The 22,430-nt window shown below is 40.6% G+C and overlaps 1 protein-coding gene across 2 annotated transcripts in view; it reads right to left on the bottom strand.

Moving 5' to 3' along the window:
* Window positions 1–22,430, bottom strand: part of flnbl (filamin B, like) — an 81,024-nt gene that overhangs the window by 25,827 nt on the left and 32,767 nt on the right. For both annotated transcript variants that reach the window (XM_034083918.2, XM_034083919.2), the window contains exons 9-28: window positions 20,580–20,780; window positions 20,263–20,400; window positions 19,665–19,791; window positions 16,506–16,642; window positions 16,225–16,418; window positions 15,114–15,227; window positions 14,155–14,298; window positions 9,914–10,037; window positions 6,179–6,339; window positions 5,999–6,089; window positions 5,304–5,458; window positions 4,833–4,950; window positions 4,476–4,555; window positions 4,173–4,358; window positions 3,359–3,673; window positions 2,101–2,218; window positions 1,283–1,483; window positions 1,002–1,175; window positions 501–663; window positions 236–396 (exon numbers count right to left, since the gene is read on the bottom strand). In XM_034083918.2, the coding sequence (XP_033939809.1) occupies window positions 236–396; window positions 501–663; window positions 1,002–1,175; window positions 1,283–1,483; window positions 2,101–2,218; window positions 3,359–3,673; window positions 4,173–4,358; window positions 4,476–4,555; window positions 4,833–4,950; window positions 5,304–5,458; window positions 5,999–6,089; window positions 6,179–6,339; window positions 9,914–10,037; window positions 14,155–14,298; window positions 15,114–15,227; window positions 16,225–16,418; window positions 16,506–16,642; window positions 19,665–19,791; window positions 20,263–20,400; window positions 20,580–20,780 (3,102 nt within the window). The remainder of the gene's footprint in view (window positions 1–235; window positions 397–500; window positions 664–1,001; window positions 1,176–1,282; window positions 1,484–2,100; window positions 2,219–3,358; window positions 3,674–4,172; window positions 4,359–4,475; window positions 4,556–4,832; window positions 4,951–5,303; window positions 5,459–5,998; window positions 6,090–6,178; window positions 6,340–9,913; window positions 10,038–14,154; window positions 14,299–15,113; window positions 15,228–16,224; window positions 16,419–16,505; window positions 16,643–19,664; window positions 19,792–20,262; window positions 20,401–20,579; window positions 20,781–22,430) is intronic.

The raw sequence follows: 22,430 nt of genomic DNA, 5'->3' as shown, positions 1-22,430 counted from the left end.
GAGCCTAAAAAACAGCATTTAGTGTAACACCCTCTGTCTTAAACCAGAGCCCAGGCTGCTATGATTGGTTAACTGGCTGGCTCTGTTGTGATTGGTCAAACGCTTTCAGTCGGGGGGGGGGGGGGGGGGGGGAAACAGAGGGATTTATTTACATTCACAAAACCTTTGTAACACACTGCAGGAAAGGGAAACCCCCTTAAAGCAGAATAGGGCCTCTTTGAATCCGTTATCTCACCGGGGATGTGCTCTCCTCCGTAGGTGATGTTGACGTCGTAGAGGCCGGGGGTGTAGGGAACATACTCCACGCTGCAGCTGCCATCTTTGTTGTCTTTGCAGGACATCTTGGATTCTGATGGACCCTCCACAGTGATGCCCAGACCCCCGATACCTGCCCCTCTGGAGAGGATCAACACACACAAAGTCAGCATTAGTTTGAGCTCAAGTTAAAGAATGTTCACCTTTCACGAACTTCACGTTTTACTCTCTACTCCCGACAGTACCTGGTGATGATGTTGAAGTTGTTAGTCTTGTCAGTCAGGGCTTGTTGGAGCCCGGGGCCGGTAGCCACCACCCTGCGGGGGTCACATCCCTCCCCCACCATCACCCTGAAAGGGCTCTTAGGAACCGGAGTGTCGTCATAGAAGACCTGCACGCTGTGGACGCCTGAAACACACACCAGGACATAGAGGAGCTGATGATCACAGCATGATGGGTTGTTATAGGTTACAGTTAGATCATTTGGTAATGATTACAGATGTATGATTAGCAGAGATGGGACCACCTCGTTGTTTTGCAAGGCGCAAATAAGTCTTAAGACTTTGTCCTAAAGTCCTAAAGCGCTGTAAACCAAATGCAAAGCCATTTTCCACCAGCACAGTATGTATACTGCAACTAGTTAGTTAAAACAGTGAATCTTGTTAGTTGGTTTGTATTCTGCCTGGAGTTCAGGTCCGGTGACTTGAGTCCAGCTGATGAGTGTTTTCAGTCTCGGTTTGTGTTACCGTTCTCAAACGGCGTGTACTCCACGCTGTATGTGCCATCCTCCCGGTCGGTGATCTGACACTCCGTCAGCGCTCCGGACGGGTTCTTCACCTCCGCCTTCACATGGTCCCCCCCCTGCCGGCTAAGAGGACGGGCGTCCACCGTGAACTCTGTGGTGGCTTCTCTGAAAATGGCTGGAGGAGAAAAGCATGATTAAAGGGACAGTCCACAGATTTTTCAAACAAAATGTAGTTTACTAAACAGAGATACACAATTGACCAACAGATTACCCATACTGCACCTTGTTTTTCCACTCCGGGTCCGAACACTTTGATCTTGGAGGTGTCGACGGCAGGATCCGCCGTCACCTTGGCGGGGAACCCAGGCACGGCCTTGCCCCCGTACTTCAGCAGCAGCGTGTACATGCCGGCGCTCAGCGGCACGTAGGTCACTGTGTACGTCCCGTCTTTGTTGTCCAACACCTCCGTCTTAGCTTTAACACCTGCAGTAACACAGTGCAGTTCTTTTATATTAATATCAGAGCACTGAAGACTGTCTGAATGTCACAAAAACTCAGAGTTACTTAATACAACTTCAACCACCAACAAAAGAATATATGTAAAAGATGATTATGTTGTATAATTAACACAAATAGTTTTGTAGAATTAGGTGCTTTTTTTCTATCAACGAGTTAAAGGATTATACTTGTAGTTTTCCACGGCCTCACAGCCATTTGTTTTAATTTAGCACAATATGAGTCAGAGAACTTCAGGAGAACATTAAGACTTTTCCAAATTAGGATACCATTTTGACATTCCCGACTCAAAATCCCAGCAAGATCTGGCTAACTGGCTGCTTGAATTCAGTAATGTGTTCATTTTGACACCAGAAAAAAATACAATAACAAATACATTAACTTGGCTATTTCTTCCAGACATTTTGTTTTTTCACACCGACTATTTAATGCGGGAATACAAACATAATTAACCTTTACACCAAATGGTTGCCTGGAAGCAGTGAACTATATCTAACATGTATAAAGAAGTGCACCATGAAGGACGTTCACAGCTATCAGTGTGTATACTGGTTACTGGTGAGGGAGAACAGTGTTTGTGTTACCGGTGCGGGGGGCAGACCCCGTGGGGCTGGTGGGGGGGGTGTCCAGCGCCGCCTCCAGGCTGAGCTGTCCCGCTCCGGCCCGGGAACAGTCCACATTCACCACACTGGTCTCTCCAACCTGTACACACCACAAGCTTTATCTACAATCTAAAATGGAAAGCTTGTCATTTAAAGAGGCGAAGGGTCGAAATTCATCTGCGCAAATCTTAACTGAGGAGTGAGAAGGAGCCAAAGTAATATTCGCTTGTTTAAACCTGTCTTCGTATAATCTCCTCACAATCAACACAGTAACACTGGAACCTCTTGGACAATTTGCTATGATCTGGGTTGGGGGCTTGGAACAAACAGACTCAGTTTGGAAAAAATATGCCCCTCATCCTCCCTCAGTTTCGCTCAATACTTGTATGCGTATGGCAGGGGTGTCAAACTCAAGGTCCGGGGGCCAAATCCGGCCCGCAACTTCATTTTATGTGGCCCGCAAGAGCTTGCAAAGAATATTATACGGTTACATGCTAATTTACAGAAGCAGGTGGCCCACAAACTACATGTCCCACAATGCATCTCGTTTGCGCACTGAAGAGACTTGCAATTATTTGCCCTGGATTTCTGCTTTCAAACGTAGTTAGTTATTACCCTATCCGATAATAATCCAATTCAGAGGCAATAATGTAATACATTATTTTATATATATATTATATATTTATATATGTATATTTATATATTTACACCCGGCCCTTTGAGTGCAACCATAATGCTAATGTGGCCCGCGATGAAATTGAGTTTGACACCCCTGGCGTATGGGATCATGATTATGTTTTAATATATCTACAAATGCGCAATGTTGCAGTTTGATATAACTTCAGACTGAACCAAATATAAAAAGGTCCGTCCTAAGATAATATATATCTCGTAAAGAAAGAAACATTTGATTCACTTGGCCTTCTCTAAAAATGTTCGGAACCCGTCTGCTGTTCTTGCCATCATTTTGAATTACCGTATATATTGATATTTTTTCTGAAAAGTAGCAGTTTGGTTTGGTGGGAGACTCTAAATACTATGATAACTACGATCTAGTGAGAGTGAGGGTCTAAAATGAAAAGGTAATAGCAAACGGTTGGGAAAAAAACTAATAATACAACATCATCATTTCTAAAATGATCCAAAATGGATCCAATATCATATTTAAACCGCTGAATGTTTAATCAGGTCTCTAAAAAAAAAGCATAATTCTCCTTCTATTTCCTCTCCGGCTGCTCACCTTGGCTCTTTTCAGGCCCGACCCCGACGCCACCACCTTGGAGGGGTCAAAGGGCATCTGGACGTTGGCTTTAAACGGCGACCCGGGGATGTGGACCTCCTCAAACAGGATGTTCACCAGGTAGTCCCCGGGCTCCGTGGGCAGGTAGGAGACGGAGCAGGTCCCGTCCCCGTTGTCCGAACACTCTATCTTAGCCTCTGTCGGGCCCTCCACTGTCAGACCCAGACCCCCGGTGCCCGCGCCCTTTGTGTCGATGGAGAACTCTGCAGGGTTTCCCACCAGACCCCCCTTCAGACCGGGGCCGGACGCTTTCACCTGGGGGGGGCAGTGATGGTGACATACAGAGGGTTTCATTGCCATTTTTATTATATCATATTCCACCCCGTTTCCAGGCACAGAGCCGTTAGACATCCCAGACTTTCAACAAAAAATGTTAATATTAAGGATACAGTAAACTATTACTCTGTGAAAATAACATACTTTAGATGGATAGATTTACACTGCAGATATTAATGTACATGCGTTATTATATATAACAAACACTCTTTACTCTTCTGTAATAAAGGAAATTGGCTGAATAGACTGTTAAAAAATTGATTATTTAATTTTGGTGATTTCTTTTCCCATTTTCATGCTGGTATTCATAGAAAATGTTGCCCATAATCATGGAGGATAATATTGCTATTGTAGAAAATATAAATGATATATATATATAAATAAACAAATTAAAAGTTTTAAAACATATTTTTTTAAAGAATTGTTAGGATCTAAGGTGGAGGAAAAGAAACATGGTTGTAGAGAGAAAGATGCTGACCTTGCTGGGGTCTGGGGGCAGCTGGGCCTCCACAGGGAAGGGGCTCCCAGGGACGGGGTGTCCGTCGTAGGACACGTTGACAGCGTGCACCCCCTCCTCTGTGGGGGTGTAGCGTACCACACTGACGTCTGCTTTACCGGGCTGAGGCTCCATTTTGCACTTCACCGTCCGCTGGCTGGGACTCAGCTGGTAACACAAGCAAGAACAATTTATTAAGTAACATGTTTAACACTTGTTTATACTTTCCTTCATGTAAACTAACCCTGGGATAATACCCAAGCTGATATTGATTTGAAGACTCACCACTGTCACCTCCAGACGACCTTGACCTCCTGCACCCTTTGTGTCCACCATAAACTGCTGCTCCTGATCCACCTCCGCTCCTGAAACACATTCATCATGTTAGTAACAATATCAATCCAATACATTTTCTGGTGGTGCATTACACAACAGCAACACTTTATTCAAACATTTCATTAACCTGTCCTACTTTCAAACACGCATGCATTTTGACGTATACCTTACTGTTGAGCTTTTTGTTTACAAAGTAATCAACCACAAGTTGATTTACTTGATTTCATCAAGACTTTTCTACATTTTTTGATAATTATTTTGTAACTTGGACAGAAAGCCATCAGGAAGCAGAGAGAGATGTCTTACTTCCTTCCAGGTTGTCCACGGTGACTTTGCTGAGATCCAGCGGTGCAGCGACGCCCACTGTGAAGGGGCTCTTTGAGATGGGGTCTCCTCCGTACGTCACCACGATCTTCTGCTCCCCCTGCAGACACATGACACATGCAGATACAACACACTTAACATAAGAGATATAATGCTTTATCAGTCCCACAGCTGGGACATGTGAAGTTAAAGCAGCAAAGGGAATTCAAGAAAAATCGATAATAAAGCAAAAATACAAATATATATCGACAGACTAAACCATTGAATTTACTTGATTGGACATAGAAAAGATTTGCACGGCTTAGTGATCAAACTTACTATCATCTTATTTGACTGATAAAAGACACAAATCCGTTTGCCGGTCAGGTGTGTATTTTATACAGCTATTGATCAGGAGCATGTTTAATGCATCTGTTACATATATCCTCATGTGCTGCTATTTCTCTGGCGTACCTGTTGTGCAGGTGTGTATTTGACAGTCTGGGAGTAGTCGTAGTTGTCGATGATGTCAAAGTCGTTCACGGGAGAGGAGAAGGAAACATCCAGCGGGGCTTTACCGGCTCCTTTAGTCAGCACTGTGAAGTGAGTCGGCTTACCGCCCTCCACACCTGCACGGGGAGAGAGAGAACAGACACAAGGTACAACTAATTACACAAACAATGGTAAGTGCACACAGGGTGGTTTTTAGAAGCAAGTGGTCCCTTACCAGCAATGGACACTTGGTGGATACTAGTCACTGATTGAACAACAAAACCTTGGGATGTCAACTCCAATATTTAAAACTCCTAGTGGTTGTTTGATATAGGAATATCGCTTATATTGTGAAAATGTTTCTTGGAAATGTGTTTCTGGAAACATTTATGGCCAAAAGTAAGCCGTGCACGTGAGATTTTCATTTTAGTTTGTGAAGAGGTAAAAACCAAACAAACAAAGTATGGTTTACATGTTGAACTACCTTGTCATTTGCAAAGTGCATCCATTACGAAATGTGTCTTTCATTAAGTTTGATAACAGTTCATTTAAAAATATTTTCTTTGCATCTGGAAATGCCAGAAAAACTTTTAGGAGTTTTTTGATCATCATCAAAATCAGATTTGTTAGTCAATATAGAACTGTTAATAAAACAAAAAAGTGTGTGTGTGTCTCACCAGTGCGAGCCAGACCAGGACCATCTGCTTTGACCTTCGATGCATCGTGAGAGGGGTCGACCTTCACGGTGAAAGGGCTATGTGGAACTTCCTGTAGCGAAAAAAAGTCACATTGATTTTCATACGAACAAACCATCAACATCTTTGTGTTTCTGATTGTGTGTGTGTGTGTGTGTGTACCTTATCAGTGAACAGGACTTTCACAGTGAGTCTTCCTGCAGCAGGAGGCATGTATTTGACAGTGAACGTGTCGTTGGCGTTGGGGATGATGTCAAAGTCCACATCGGCCTCTTTGTCACTGACCATATTGGCGTCACACTTAATACCCACGCTGACATCACCTACAGGAACACAAGAACACTCAATATTTAATGTACACTGCACAGATAAACAGACAGATTCATATATATCAATTCATATATTTATTTGGAAATAGAAGCAATGGATTCATTATATTTTCATTGTTAAAAGATAATGAATCTTTCTTTACAATAGTATTATATTGTAAATATTATAATATATTTAATTATTTTAGTTGACTTATTTCAATACATATATCTTACTTTTATTGTTATTCTAGTGTTATGATACTTCACTTTTTAATTATTATTTTAATGTGCTTGATCTATTTGATGTTATTAAATGTTTTACTTTAGTTCACATATAATACTGCATTTATATATTTTTCTTTGTGTAATAAATATTATATAATGTATACTCTATTGTTTTTTATTCTTATGTTGTATGTTACTTTTCTATTTTAGTTACAAGAATGTCCTCTGTGACACGGTCTGCCACAGGGAGGTGCTAAAGGGATCCAGTATACTGCTGTTCCTTCATTAACTCATGTCAGAAACATCTTGCCTGGGGATGTTACATGTCTCTCTAATGTAAACAATGACCAAACCTCGCAGCACAATCAAAGGAGTTTACAGCAGGGGCACTGAGCCGCCAATCACAGCCGAGGAATTCAGAGTATGGGAGATTCCTCAAACACTGGCAACCTGAAAACTGCTTTCCCTTATAGGACTTTCCCCCAGGGGAATGGACACACAGAGGGTGTGTGTTAACACTGTACATCTTAAGCAATCAAAACCGTTAAGATAAACTTCAGGTGATGCAATATTTCAACATTCAGACCATAAAAGGAAAATCCTTTCAGTATCAAATACTCACTACCAGCAGGAGCCGATTGGTCCTTTGCCAATAACAATTCAGTGATTGTACAGTGGTATTAGAAACATAATGAACTTTAAGTCCCAAAAGTATACTGTAACAGAGATCTACTTATATATTAAAGACCCGCACTCTTGCTTTAGCTTCTAACAAACCTAAAGTTCTCCTGTGTTTTTGTTTGTTCCATAATATCCTCACCTCAACAACTAAATATGTTGAATATGCTACATTATGTGGAGCTACATGAGGTGAATGAGCAAGATACATGTAGTGTATGTACTGCAGCTCTGTGAGAGAATGTAAGGAATTGGGGGTTGCAACCAATGGTGGAAAAAAGTACTGATACTGTACTTAAGTAGGGGTTAAAGTTAGGTACTCAAGTATTAAAGTAAAAGTACTCATTCATTTATATAATTGGTCAATATGGAGAACATTTGAGATAGTACTGAGCGAATTAGTAGTACATATATATCGTGTTAACCATATAAAAAGTAACTTCATGTGTCAAATAGCTGCAGTAGAGTAAGAGTATAAAAAGTTCTCTGAAATGTCGTGGAGTAGAAGTACGAAGTAGCAGAAAAGAGAAACACACAAGTAAAGTACAAGTACCCCAACATTATACTTAAAGGGGACATATCATGCTATATTTGAACAATATATTGTAGGGCCATACCTATATAAAGTATATAAATATAGTTGTTTTTTTCAAAATACAAAACAGATCCTGCATTTTAGCCATGCCTCATTTCGCTCTATTTGCTCTTTCCAGCCCTGTTTTTGCAGGGGCTGATTCTGTGAGCTGCAGCTGACCGCGCCCCCTGCAGGAGAGGGGAGTGTGCTTTGAGATCAGCTGCTGGGCTGTCAGAAGAGGGGGAGAAAAAGAGATCTCTGTCCTCCGTGTTTTATTCTTATAGAGGTAAGAAGAGAAGTAATGGGGCAGAAACCCTCCTTTTTACGCAGCGGTCCAGACATAGACATCAAACGGCGACACATATTCAGTTGCCAGTTACTTTGGCATTAGGGCAGGGATATCTAGATACTTTCCAAGGTTTGACATAATGAATTGTGCTACTTTTAAAGCAAGCAACTATGTTTTCAAATCTGTAATCAAAAAGCTCCTCAAAAACACTATCGAACAGTTCCTGCCGTTGGCAACGGACTATTTTTCTTAGCGGATGCATGTCCATTTAAATCAATACATACAACTATTTTTTAAATCAATAAAATCATTTTCTAAATGCACAAAAGCATTTAAATTAATATTGGGAGTCATATCGTTACTTTGTTGAGAATGTGGCCATGTAATAAGCGGGATAATGTGCAGCGATGCGGTCATTATGGGGAAAAGAACACCGACAGGCTGATCAGGAGCCCGACGCGAAGCTACATATGATTATATAGAGTCGTTATTCATTTGTTTTAAAGCAGGAGGCGCAAAAGCTTGCCTCGGGAGGGAGAAAAAGAGCCACAGCAGAGAATAAAGAGAAGGGCAACCATGGCAACCATGCGCGGGAAGTCTTCTTCACTGCTTTTGTGGCAGACTACAGCGCCAATTACAGGCCTGGCATATGTACTACAGCGTCTCCAGCGCTTTCGAGCTGCAATGGCCGGCCGTGGCCCAACTTCTCATTCCCCTGATAGGTGGAGAATTGACCAATAAGCGGAGCACCCCTTTTGTGACGTAGAAAATAATTCAAATCTGGATCAGTCTGTATCAGATCCGTTACAGCCCCTTTTTTTTAGAGATTTGGGTACAGAGGAAAAGAGAGAGGGTTGTATTTTCTGACACTTGGTGAGTTCCCTGACACACCGGGGACACATTCATGTATAAAAGACGTACAAGAGTGCATTTTGCATGATAGGTCCCCTTTAAGTACAGCACTTGGTTACATGCCACAACTGGTTGCAACCAACTATTATTATTATTATTATTTTTAATAAATGTCAGGAAAAAGTGAGGAATGTCCATCCCAGTTTCTCAAGTCCAAGTTAGGATCTTGAAATGTCTTTGGTCAGGCCAAAACACAAAGATATTATGTTGATATGAAATAGGGAAAAAAGCAGGGAATCTCCATATTTAAGAAGTTTATAGGAATGTACTGAAAACACGGATTAACAGTGGATAAATGGATTATTCTGCCGCAACAATTGGTGACGATTCAAAGGCTGCTTTGACAGGCAGAGACCAGTCTTCCTCCATCTTAAACAGTCTGGAAGCAACTTTCTTTTCTTTAAATTGTACGTGTAGTGAATTTATGACACTAAATAGATCCTGGACAGCAGAGCTCATTGTAATGCAAGTCTTTTGCATGTATTCCTGCATGTACAACTAAAAACGGCTTTGTTAGGTTGCTCTTTAATATATTTGTGTACATGGTTAGTGCAGGTAGATGGTGAAGTGTGAGCATGTGTGAGCATGTGTGAGTGTGATCTGCTCAGGAAGGTCAAAGTAAAGAATTTCCCTTCAGGATGTTTCTGCTTTGAGATCACCTCTAGTACATACCAGGGGGAAACGTGTGTGTGTGTGTGTGTGTGTGTGTGTGTGTGTGTGTGTGTGTGTGTGTGTGTGTGTGTGTGTGTGTGTGTGAGAACTATTCACATACCACATTTTAAAGGTCAATGTTTGTGTTGTTCTGACACAGATGGAAACTGATACAACACCAAATAAAACTGTATGTGGGGATATCCTGTCCTAATTGACACTATGTGTGTGTTTGTGTGTGCCTTTGTTCATCTCACCGTCTCCAGCTCCTGAACAGTCCACAGTGAAGTGTGTTGGCTCGTTGGCCTTCAGACCAGTTCTCTCCACTCCAGGACCAAACACCTTCACCATCTTGGGGTGGCTGCCTTTACCCACGTTCACCTACAAGCACCAAAATAGGAGACTATTAACACGATTATTTGACATTATTCCATCATTAAGATAATGCAATGTTAATTACAGCAAAACAGTTACATTTTCCTATTTTAATCATTCATCGGAAACAGCCACATAAATATGGAGTGCCACAGGGTTCCATCGTTGATCCGCTACTTTTCTGCTTTTTTACTTGTATATATCTTTCACATTTTCAAACAGGTTATATTTTGTACGCTGCTTGATTTAACTCAACCATATTAATATTTATATATTTATATCAGCAGCCATATAAAGCATTTTCTTTTTTTTTTTTAAATCAATGTATTCCATATTTGGACAGGAGTTCCGAGACAAGAATTAAAGTAAAGGCCCTGAGATCAAGTGACATTAATATAAGTTGTGCATCAGAACTTTAGACATATATTTAAAATGGATAAGAGGCTTGTCCTGTTCAAAAAACCCAATAATGTTCATGTAAAGCATTTTTTCTTTGTTTTCTCATCAGCTGATTTCCCGGCTGCAGCTCGAGAGGCACCAATGAAGAACTGATTGATATAGAGAGATAACAAGAACTCATATATGAATAAGTAAAAGCAGATCACATCCACAACTTACATTGTCTTAAGACTTTACCTCTAAAACACTGTTTACAAGAGTGGTCAGTTCATAATGAACCCAAAATAATAACAGTACCATTATTGTCATTTAGTAATTAAATGAACAAGCTCTAGTTTTGTCTTTTATAGCTGCTCTAAGCATGTTCTACAGCAAGTTGGTTGAAAAACATGCGACAAGAACTGTTGGAAAACCAGCACTTTCAAGTACAGACACACGCTGCAGGGTGGAGTCAGTCAATTAGTTTTAAATATCAAACAAACGCAGCAAACACTGAGCCGAGATGAATGCAGTTTATAAAGAGTGGGCTATACAGTGTCTGAAAAACAGGGTGGGTTTTTTCTTTGGTAAAACTAAAATTATATTTTACATAATTATCACTTCAAATAACTACAGCTAAAAGTGAATTGTATGTCGGAGTATCTAGTCCTACATAACTTACCAAGATGGACAAATACAAAAAAACATCACTGTCATGCATATCAGCAAAATATATAGCAAATGATCCAAACACAGTAAAACATTGAAATGAAATTTCAGAATTTATTTATTTTGAAACCACACTAACTTGTGACCCAACTTGATAGAAATGATTTTGGTTTTAGTACAGCTGATGGTTAGTTTCAGTCAACATGTTAGTTACAGATTCACCGTGAGACAAAAAATATAATAAAAAATGCATGCACTTCATGTAGGCATGCAAGAAAACACATTTGACTAAATTAAACTTTGGTAAAACAAGTTCAGGGAATAAAATCGTTCAAACATATTTTGTTTAAAAGTATTACATAGATCAAAAGTCAACCCTTAATTAAAATATAAGAACGGTAAGCCAGTCAGACATTTCAGATCATTTCTCTGACTTGCAAAGATGAGAAGCAGTACGTTTGTTTATCAGCCGTCTTCCAGGTTCTTTTAAGTGAAAAACTGAAAAACCAAGGGCAGCCAAAGTTGTATCAGTCAACCTCTTAAATTAAATTCATAAATCTTGTGAGTAGAAGTAAATATTCTGTTTTCATGAGAATCAGGACAACACAAAAACTGCAGCTACATGTAACGCGTGTTGTCCACACCGCCTTCACCATCACTTTTTCCCCATTCACTTTGAATGAAAAGGTGTTTTCAGCTGAGAGCTGGGTGTGACGGTTTACTTTTGTATTCACGTACTGTGTCAACATAAAGCTGGAAAAAGGTGCAGCGGATGCCTGCAGGCTGCTGCAGCTCACAACAAGCCTGTCGATCCATCACAGTGACATCAGCTCTAAACTTTGAAATAATAACTTTCAGACAAGTACAAACTTCTCTGCTGGAATGCTATGTGGACCAGTACAAATACCTGGGTAAACATACATTTCTCTATGTAGTAGAATGTTATTGTTCGACAATGACTGCTAAGAAAATCTTTGAACAGATATACTAAACTGCAGTGTCCAGATTTTAACCCTCATTATGTCACTTGCAAAGTCTCTAAAAGCTCCAAAGCTGCATCAACTATGTTCTTCTATATACTTTTGGACTTTGTACCTCTGACATTTCAACACAAAGAGAGGAAAGTCCTGGCCAAGTCCTGAAGCCGGTTGGCATCATCATACATTCCTTGGCAGCACAGAAACATATATTCAGACATGTCCAAGGAAGTTCCTCATGAGACTTATTATCCTGCGGTGGAAACAAACCCTAACAACTGGGAGAAGGGAAGACAGCTGATAAACAAGGTCAAACACCTCATGGCTAAAACTCTAAATCTGAAAAAGGTGGGTACATTGCAAAGAAGACTGGTATGTGCATTTCAACTGTAAAATAAAAACCTTTCCACCTTGATTTGTTGTATATAATGAATATACTAAGTTATAGTTTTATGATTAGACTTTGATTAAATACAATGGAGCAACATATTTAAATTCTTTTAATGATCATATCATCATAAATGCGGATATAACAGAGCTAAGACAGCATCCTAAATGAATGCTTGTTAGATTAATTGTCAAGACTTTAATTATAATACATGATGTTAAACTTGTGAAAAGGTTTTCATCCAACAGCACTAAGATTTATTGTCATTAAGAAATACATCTATGCTGTTTTTGGGGTAGGGGTAAAAGAAGCATAAAAAGAAAAGGAGCAGGGATTGCAGTGCAGGGAAGACTGGGGAAGTGCATGTGGGGGTTACATACAGAACATGCTTGTTGAGGGGGAAAGAGACAAACCAAAGGTTGTTGCACAGACAGCGCTTACAGTGTGGTTATCTATTATATAAAATGTGAACATTATTTAAAAGACATACAGTTGGGTTTGTTGAACAAGTATTAAACAGTAGTGTTAGTGATGGCAGTCATGCTTATTTAGAACAGAACATTTCTATGATGAAAGTCAGGTATGCAGTTCAGATATTAAACAAATAAACAGACTAATAGTTAAATATCACTTTGGCACATAAACAACAGATTAGCATATGTTGTACTGCTGGCTTAATAACACATAACTTGTGGTTTTAATTGGAAACACAATCCAATACGTTTTTAAATGCCGTAGAATACTGCAGATACAGTATTACATTTTATATTAGCTACCAAGCAGATGTTTGTTACCCATCTGATATGCTAACAGGGTAGTATTTGGTATAGTTTTGTTCGAAAGAATACTTAAAGATTTTGTAATAAACACTTTCTTTTGGAGAAACAGATGGAAAAAAAGGCTTTTAATCTGAGTGATGTCCATTATGGAACCAGTGTAGAGGATTCTGGGGGATCCATCAGCAGGCATTTACTATATTATTCCTAACTATGTTCTCAAGAGTATATAATCACCTTAATGAGCACTTTGCAAATACATAGAGGTGTATTGTTAGCTGAAGGCCGCAGTAGTTCTGTGACCTGCTTCAAAGGGGGCAGTGAGTGAAGGGTTCCCATGGTGGACATACTTCTTCATGTAGTTTTTGAATCAATTTCTTGATTATGTTTGTTTTTACCTGAAGCAGTCCTCCTTTGTTTCTTCAAGCAGTACCCTATTCCTTTTTTGATATATGTTGTTTTTCTCGTTGTATTCTGATTAAATAGTCTTGTTTTTATTGATTTTTTATTTGATCGATTTGCTCCAAGTGTGAAAACGGTAGCACAAAGTTTAGTTAAAAGGGGTAGGAGATGAAAATCTAGAAGATACACGTTTCATCCATCCATCTTCTCCCGCTTATCCGTGGTCGGTCGCGGAGGTAGCAGTTCCCTTTTCTTGCATTCTTCTAAGTGCAGCTGATCTAGTAGCTGAACCTCTGCTCAGTGTATGTAGTGATGATGACCAGAGGCTTCTTAGTTTTACTGCCCCCTTCTTTAATATTCAACTGCCCCGTCTTAAAACTCCCCTTTGACTCTGATTGCACAACGCTGAAACGTTCTGCCTTAACTAAAGCTTCTGATTGGATGACCTTAGCACTTCCTGTCTTAAACGGGTCCTGGGGTTTGGGCGGGACATCACTTCCTGTTTTAACGAGGAGCTGTGATTGGCTGCTTACCCTGAAGGGGCTGTTGGGGACGCTGACTCCTCCCCAGGTGACGGCCAAGGTGTGTTTGAGAGGGGAGGTGGGGGTGTAGGAGCAGGAGTACAGCCCCTCTCCTTTACTCCTCACCTTCACCTCCACAGGAAGTCCCTCTGCGTCCTGGCAGGCAGAGAGACAGAGGTCAGGTTACATTACGGTGTGTGTGTGTGTGTGTGTGTGTGTGTGTGTGTGTGTGTGTGTGTGTGTGTGTGTGTGTGTGTGTGTGTGTGTGTGTGTGTGTGTGTGTGTGTGTGTGTGTGTGTGTGTGTGTGTGTGTGTGTGTGTTTAAAGTCTTCACGTGTGTTCACAAACTAGCTTCACGCCAAATACAATTTTCAGATTGAGTGTACGGTCTTCATTACACAAACACACAGAGGACCTTTATTTTTCTTCTTTTACCTTCAAGTGTGTCTTTGTTTGCTTATAAAATACTATACTACTACTTTGCTTAAAATACTCCAACAACTATTGCTACCATGAGAATTATTAAAGTATCTTATTGATAAAGCACATCAAAAACAGTCAATATACTCATCGATAATAATATATAATCGTAGGCAGCATCAGAAATTCACACTTGTAAGATGCAGAAGCAGCAAACATAAGACGCGATGAGAAACAACACGTCTGTCTGAGAGCGGCAATTAGAGCAGAGACGAAGCAACACCTCAACACCTCCTCTTTTTCTTCCTTAATCTCCACACAAGAAATGTGGATCGCTTTTGTCAGAAAGAATTCTCCCGCGAGGCCTTTCTTCTGTTCCGTGACTCGTGTGTGTTTGGATTAGAGTGTAGACAGTCTTGTGAATATCCTCCTTGTGAACGGTCTCGTCTTGTCTGACCCCCTATTGTAGATCCTTAGTGTAATGTGCAAACTATTTGAAAACACCTAATAACCAAATAAGTATTCTGACATCTCTTATAGTGTGTCAGTACCTGAGCCGTGATCTTCAGAGGTCCCTTCCCAGCATCCTTAGCGCTGACCGTGAACTCTGCCGGTTGGCTGAGCAGGCAGCCGGTCTTCTCCAGACCCGGCCCGTAAGCCTGAACCTACAACCACAGAACCAACACTGATTATTTCATACATGTTTAGAGGCAAGGACCTTCTCATAGTATTCCTGTTCATTTCTTTGAGTATGTACTTTTGACGTTATAACTTTTCTAATTTGAGTATATAAGAAGTAATGTAATAATCCTAAATAACGATGTTTTTAATTGAGGTTTGAGTTTAACTTTATTATTGCATGTCTAGAAAGAATATATATATATATCTTTTTTTCTAATTCAGCACTGGTACTTTAAGAGTGTGCACCCTTGCACATGTTCATCAGATATTTTGGCATCGAGTGGAAGCTAAACTGGCTGTAAAGTGATTTGTCTTTTTGACAATTAGTTTTATATCATCAAGCTTAAAATACTCTGGCGTTATTACCTTCTTGTTTTCACATGTGGAATACATACAATTTCAGTTATTATAGAAATCAACAAGATTTCAGTAAACATCAGATGGACTCAGACCATGATTAACAGCTAAACTGCAGTCACGATTATCATGCGGGAATCCGGCCAGGTTCAAATGTTTAAAACAGAATCTTTTCAAAGATAATCTTGAGTTGTATTGCAATTGCAAAACGGTGGGATACTTCCGGGTTGGCCTTAAGGATGTGCAATATATCAATGTTATATTAATTGAAATACGAGGCTGGATATCGTGTTAGATTTCGGAGAGCGTAATATATTTATATCGATTAAGGGTCTCCTGGTTTTTTAACGAACCATTACAGTAAAGTGATGTCATTTTTTCAACTTTCCAGACTGTTCCATCTTTTTCCTATAACCACTCTATCACTTTTTCATCAGTAGTAATGATTATTTATCATCTCATTACGTTAAAATGTATTGAATAGTCAATTATTTAAGATCATGACAATATCGATATTGAGGTATTTGGTAAAATATATTGTGATTTTGTCAACATCGCCCAGCCCAAGATGGCCTTCAAAAGATACAACCTGCAGCGCTTCATCAGTTGTTGTGTCTTTCTGACCTTTTCAGAGTCACTGGCGTTGTTGTCGGGGACTATGAAGGCCATGAAGGGGCTGTGTTCAATGTCCTCCTCGTCGCAGGTCACGTGGACGGCGTACTCCCCGGCCTCCAGCGGCCAGTATCGGACATCACAGGAGCCGTCGTTCTGGTCCTCACACTCGATCTTAGCCTGAGAAGGACCCTCGATGGCGAACCCTGAACACACAGAAGGTGGGATTAGACTGAACGTAAAGTGGGGGGTTAGCAGAATTGTGTCCAGCAGTAAAACCAAGAATAACTCACCAAGCACTCCAACATCAGTGCCCACGGACTCCACTACAAAGGCGGCAGGTTTACCCACAATGCCCCCCTCCAGGCCAGGCCCCCAGGCCCTGATCTGCTGAGGCCCCGCTTCACGACCTACTGACACCTCGAATGGACTGAAAGAAGAAAAATACTGTCAGAAAGCATAAATCACATAGTAGTAAAGAGTGTGTGTAGCTTTGATAAAACGGCACACTACATTAAATTATACTTGAGGCTACACACACACAAGTGTGCGTACGTGTGTGTGTGTGGTGTTCATGTGCATTCAGAAACTAGCTTCACGCCAAATAAAACTGTCTGTTGGGATTTACTGTCTTCCACACACACACACACACACACACACACACACACACACACACACACACACACACACACACACACACACACACACACACACACACACACACACACACACACACACACACACACACACACACACACACCACACACACACACACACACACACACCACACACACCACACACACCTACACACACACACACACACACACACACACACACACACACACACTTTTTTCCCCTCTAGCCTTCAATTGTGTCTTTGTCTAACTTTTTTTTAAGTGTCTGCCAAAACGTCCCCCTACACCAACAACTACTACTACTTCTGCTGTTACTACTAAAAATAAGGAAATCAACCGTTTAAAAAAAGCCAATTTAAATAGAAATAGCAAGCGTTAACCAGGGTGCTTTACAATTAAAAATAACAGGGCCAAATGGCAGTTGATATACACAACAATGCCATCCCATACTCGAATAAATATGTCATAGTAACAATATAATTATTTATAATTCATCATAATAATAAGTATTATTCTAATGTATTTATTATATACTATTTTCATCAAAATAGTAATTGTTTTGTAATATTTCAGCAGTAAAACATACGTTTAGCACCACCAATGCCATCTGTGCTGTATTTTAATTGGCGCATCTGTGTGAGTGAGCACTATAAACATTGTGTTACATCACTTCCCTTCCTAACGCGCATTTCCGAGCACACAGCTGTTCAGATGTTTACACCGGCTTTCTCTCATCTGTGATTTAGCCTTCAGTAGGTGATCCGTGTCCTGGTGCATCTGTAACGAATGAACACCCAGGTCTCCGGGCTACCTGTAGCTGGGAGTTCTGACAGGCTGGACATTTAACTTGGCCACATCTGGACCAAGCCTCTGAGCAGGCTGCACAGCTGCATGAGATGTGCAGCCTGCTCAGAGGTCCACCGGGTTCAAAGGCTTTACTACAGTATCACGTGCACTACAGCCACAGTGTAGGTCGGCAATGAAAATCTAAAGTCCCAGTCTCCTCTAACAGTGCAACAAAATACAACACAGACACCTTTTACTTTTCTAAATGTCAAATTAAACCATATGTATTCCACCAGGTACTTAGTAAATTTAGTTTTTCTTCTACTATCAACCAATCAAAGTTCATTTATATGGCCCAATATCACAAATTACACATTTGTCTCAGGGGGGTTTACAGTGTGTAGAGCACATGACGCCAAAGACGCCCAAAGAAACCCTAACCCACAGTTAATGGGATAACATGGAAGAAACCTCAGGGAGAGCAACAGAGGAGGGATCCCTCTCTCAGGACGGACAGACGGGCAATAGATGCCGTGTGTAAATTAAAAAGACAATACATTTGCACATAGGTAGTCCAAATGCTAGAAAAGATAATATGTCTGTATTTAAAAGTAAATGAAGATGGATCAAAGTGGATATCGACAATCTTCCAGGTGATGCCAGACAAAATATGCCGTTCACAAGGCAGGACCACGACTAATGATCCAGACATTTCAAACTGGCAACCTCACATGTCCCTTTTTGTTCTTTGATCTTATTCATATAGAATGAGTTTTTCCAGTGATTTCCAAAACGTTGTATGCAAGAGCTTTGCTGAAAAACCTACTCACAGAACTTCCAGCTCAGGACCCGAAACTAAAATGGCTGCCCCACTTTTAGCAAGAAAACTCGGGTTATTCGTCTAACATGACGTGTTCTGTTCATCTGTGCACATGTGTCTGGACTTTGAAACAATTGAATCATTATGCGTTCATAAACAAAGTTAAAGTGTTTACATGACACCCTGAGTACTTCAGGTAGCTTCTCCTAATTTGTATAGTCTGGATAAAAAGCTTGAAAGTCTCTCCCTGTCCGTCTCTGTGTCCGTCCAGCAGATAATCAGAACCAGTGATAGAACGTGTTGACCCGACAGTCAGCGCTGGATGAAATAAAACAAACATGCCCAAGGTCAGCTTCTCCAAACCTCCACAGATCTGAAGATTGCTTCTTCGTTGTGGGAACGTTCTCTTGTGTCTGACCTCTGAGGCGGCCTGTGTGTAATTATGACTCAGCAGCATTTAGACACAGGACATGACTGAAATGTTTTGCTGCATTTAATTATATATTTACAGATATTTCCCCAACATGTACAAGTTCAGATACAGACCTTGTTTGTCTAAGTGTGCCGGCTACTCATCTTGCTGTCGAGACTCGAGTCCCATTACATCGGGCTGCTGCTTACATGCGGAACTCCCTGTATTATACTCGCACTTCTAATTTAGTTCATAAAAACGATGACTTAATAAGTGAATGACTTTTTTCTCCACGACTAAGATTATGATGAGAGAGCAACGATGTCATTCAATTCTAACTGCTGTATTATAATTGTGGAATATTACTGCAAAAACAAGTTTAAAAACTTGAACAAAATCTCTGTTTTATGCGTTGATAAAAAGATTACAAATTGTTGCAACGCAGCAGTTCTGTTTTCTGTACAGTCCAAATAACTTCCTTCTGTTTGAGTCGTCAACGACAACAACAGGGTTCGGGAGGTCCAACTATAAAAGACTCAAATGTACTTTTTTACAAGGGATTTCAATGAATTTCTTTGACTCAAATTATACAATAATATTTAAGATAAGATAAGACTTAAATGTCCACAAAGCCCTGGTTTGGTTTAGTCAACCAAACAGGATGAGGGTCACTGAATATGATAAAAGCCCGAGACTAAATAAAGAACACATCGGACACAACACTCCCACAGTGTCTGGCTCCCACCGTTCAGATCAGACCATGTGCTGAGGTCTCTGAACACACACAGCAACAGCTCACCTCTTGGGGATGTGCTGACCCCCCCAGGTGATGGAGACGGTGACCTTTCCGGGGCTGTTGGGATAATACTCGTAGGAGAACACACCGTCCTGACTGGAGATCAGCTTCACCGGCTCCTCGATGCCCTCTACACACACACACACACACACACACACACACACACACACACACACACACACACACACACACCACGGGGGGGGTTCGTTCAGATGTGTGTATCTCACTGTGATTCATGTAGCTTTGCTTTTAAATGAGTGCTTTTAGATCATTTCATAATATGTTAATATGCTACTAATGTCTTTCATTTTTGTAAAGCACTTTGAATTGCCTTGTGTTGAAATGTGCTATATAAATAAACTTGCCTTGCCTTTAGTCAATAATAATAAATAAAATATTTATTAAAAAAGGAAAAAACTGAACATGCCTCTGCATTTACCTTTCATAAGCAAATGTGAAATGAAGACAATAGACATGCAAAAAAAGAAAAAGGTGCCAAAGATGCCACTGTCGCTTTCAGATTAAAATGTCAATGTTGTCAATAAAGCATCAAATGTTTGGGTGTAGTCCTTTCAATGAACTCTGCAGTGGAAACACTCACTGGGTCCTTTGACGACGACCTTCAGCTCTCCACTGCCGGCGTTCTTGGTGTCCACCTTGAAGTCCCCGACCTGCTTCACTCTCATTCCTGCCGGCTGCAGCCCCCGCCCCGTGGCCCGGCACGCCCCCGGCATGCAGGCTGCTCAGACCCAGAGAAACACACACATCAGGAGAGGAGACGCATTACAGGCAGGTTCAGTAGGGCCATGATTGTTTTACCATACACACCATTTAGCCGACTTACAATAAATGCAATCAGCCGTGAAGATAAAACAGCAAGGATACTGCAAGTTCATTAGCTTCAAAAAAAGGACTCACCGGGGCCCACGTCCACGCTGAAGGGGCTCTTGGGGATCCCCGCCCCTCCGAAGCTGACGGTGACGGTGTGGGGGCCGGCCTGGGTGGGCTTGTATGTGCAGCGGTAGGTGCTGTCGCCCTTGTCCTCCATCATCACCTCCACCACGTTCTGCCGGCCCTGAGGGTCTCGGATCATGGCCGTCACGTCCCCTGTCCCGGCCCCTGCTCAGAAACATCACCAGTCAGCCTTATACCTCAGTCACTGCTGTAGCTTGAATATATTGAAATGGTGAAAACACATCACCCACGCTGACAATATGATAACAGATAGAGATGTTTTGTTTAGCCAGTAGAAGAAATGCTCAGATCTTTTAGTTCAGTAAAAGCACAATAGTATTAGCATAGAACAAGTAAAAGCACAATAGTATTAGCATAGAACAAGTAAAAGCACAATAGTATTAGCATAGAACAAGTAAAAGCACAATAGTATTAGCATTGAACAAGTAAAAGCACAATAGTATTAGCATTGAACAAGTAAAAGCACAATAGTATTAGCATAGAACAAGTAAAAGCACAATAGTATTAGCATTGAACAAGTAAAAGCACAATAGTATTAGCATTAGAACAAGTAAAAGCACAATAGTATTAGCATTGAACAAGTAAAAGCACTCAACCACAGCTGATAAAGATGGAGCTCATCTTAACCCGAAGTTATTTATAAATGTGAATGTATGTCTTAAGTAAAATAACTAGTAAAAAAGCTAAACTAAACTAAAGCTTCAAATAAATATATTGGAGTATAAGTCTAGAGTAGCATGAAATCAAAAGAAAAAGTAGCGGGAAATTGAACTTAAAAACTGAATTATAGTCATTTAAACGGGGGTAAAACCTTCTAGAAGGTTTAGTTTGAATGTGACAACATCTCTGTTTTTCTGGAAACAGAGGGATCTGCACAGTTTTGAATGACATCTTTCAAATAAAAAACATTACGATTTCTGTACTGCCGGCACCCACTGAGCTGAATCTACACTAGCTCTTAAACTTACAAACAAATAGGGATATGACCAAAGGGTCATGTTGTGGTATATACAAAAATAGGATGAAAAGATTTTATTTTTTTTAAAGATTAAAAGAAAGACACGCTTAACATCTTAAAAAAAAAAAACGATGCAGCAGTTTGATAAAAAGCACACCAGTGCTTTTGTGCTTTAAGCAACAACAAAAATGACATAATTTGTATTCATTGATACTCCAGGAACACTACAGCAAGCATACATCTCATCGAAGGATTTAAATATGATTTCACTTTCAGTGGAACTGCGGGACAGAGTCCACAAAAATGTTTTCCATTTGTGGACATGAAAAAGATATCTTATCTTAAGGTAACAGTAAAAGTTCCTCCTTCTGCTGTATAAACAAGGTAATAAGTAACTAATACATACTGTGACTTCATTTGTAATGAGTACAGTAGACAGGAAAAGCTTTCACTCAGTATTCCTGACGAGCTGACTCATGACAAGAAGCCTCCGGTGTGTGTTACACAGAGAACAATGAGCGGGGGGGACTGAGGCGAGTCACGCCTGTGTGTTGTCTTCTACAGAACCAAGCTTCAATCTCAAAGGTGGTTTACAGTCTATGAAATCACTTCCTGTCTGAGGGTCAGATTGGAAGGAATGCTACTATAAAGACAACTTGTCTCTGTGTGAGTGATGTATACGTGTGTGTGTGTGTGTGTGTGTGTGTGTGTGTGTGTGTGTGTGTGTGTGTGTGTGTGTGTGTGTGTGTGTGTGTGTGTGTGTGTGTGTGTGTGTGTGTGTGTGTGTGTGTGTGTGTGTGTGTGTGTGTGTGTGTGTGTGTGTGTGTGTGTGTGTG

This window comes from Pseudochaenichthys georgianus, chromosome 5, assembly GCF_902827115.2.
Source record: "Pseudochaenichthys georgianus chromosome 5, fPseGeo1.2, whole genome shotgun sequence".
NCBI lineage: Eukaryota > Metazoa > Chordata > Actinopteri > Perciformes > Channichthyidae > Pseudochaenichthys > Pseudochaenichthys georgianus.
The sequence above is the reverse complement of the archived record's forward strand: the minus strand, read 5'-3'. Positions and strand labels throughout refer to the sequence as shown.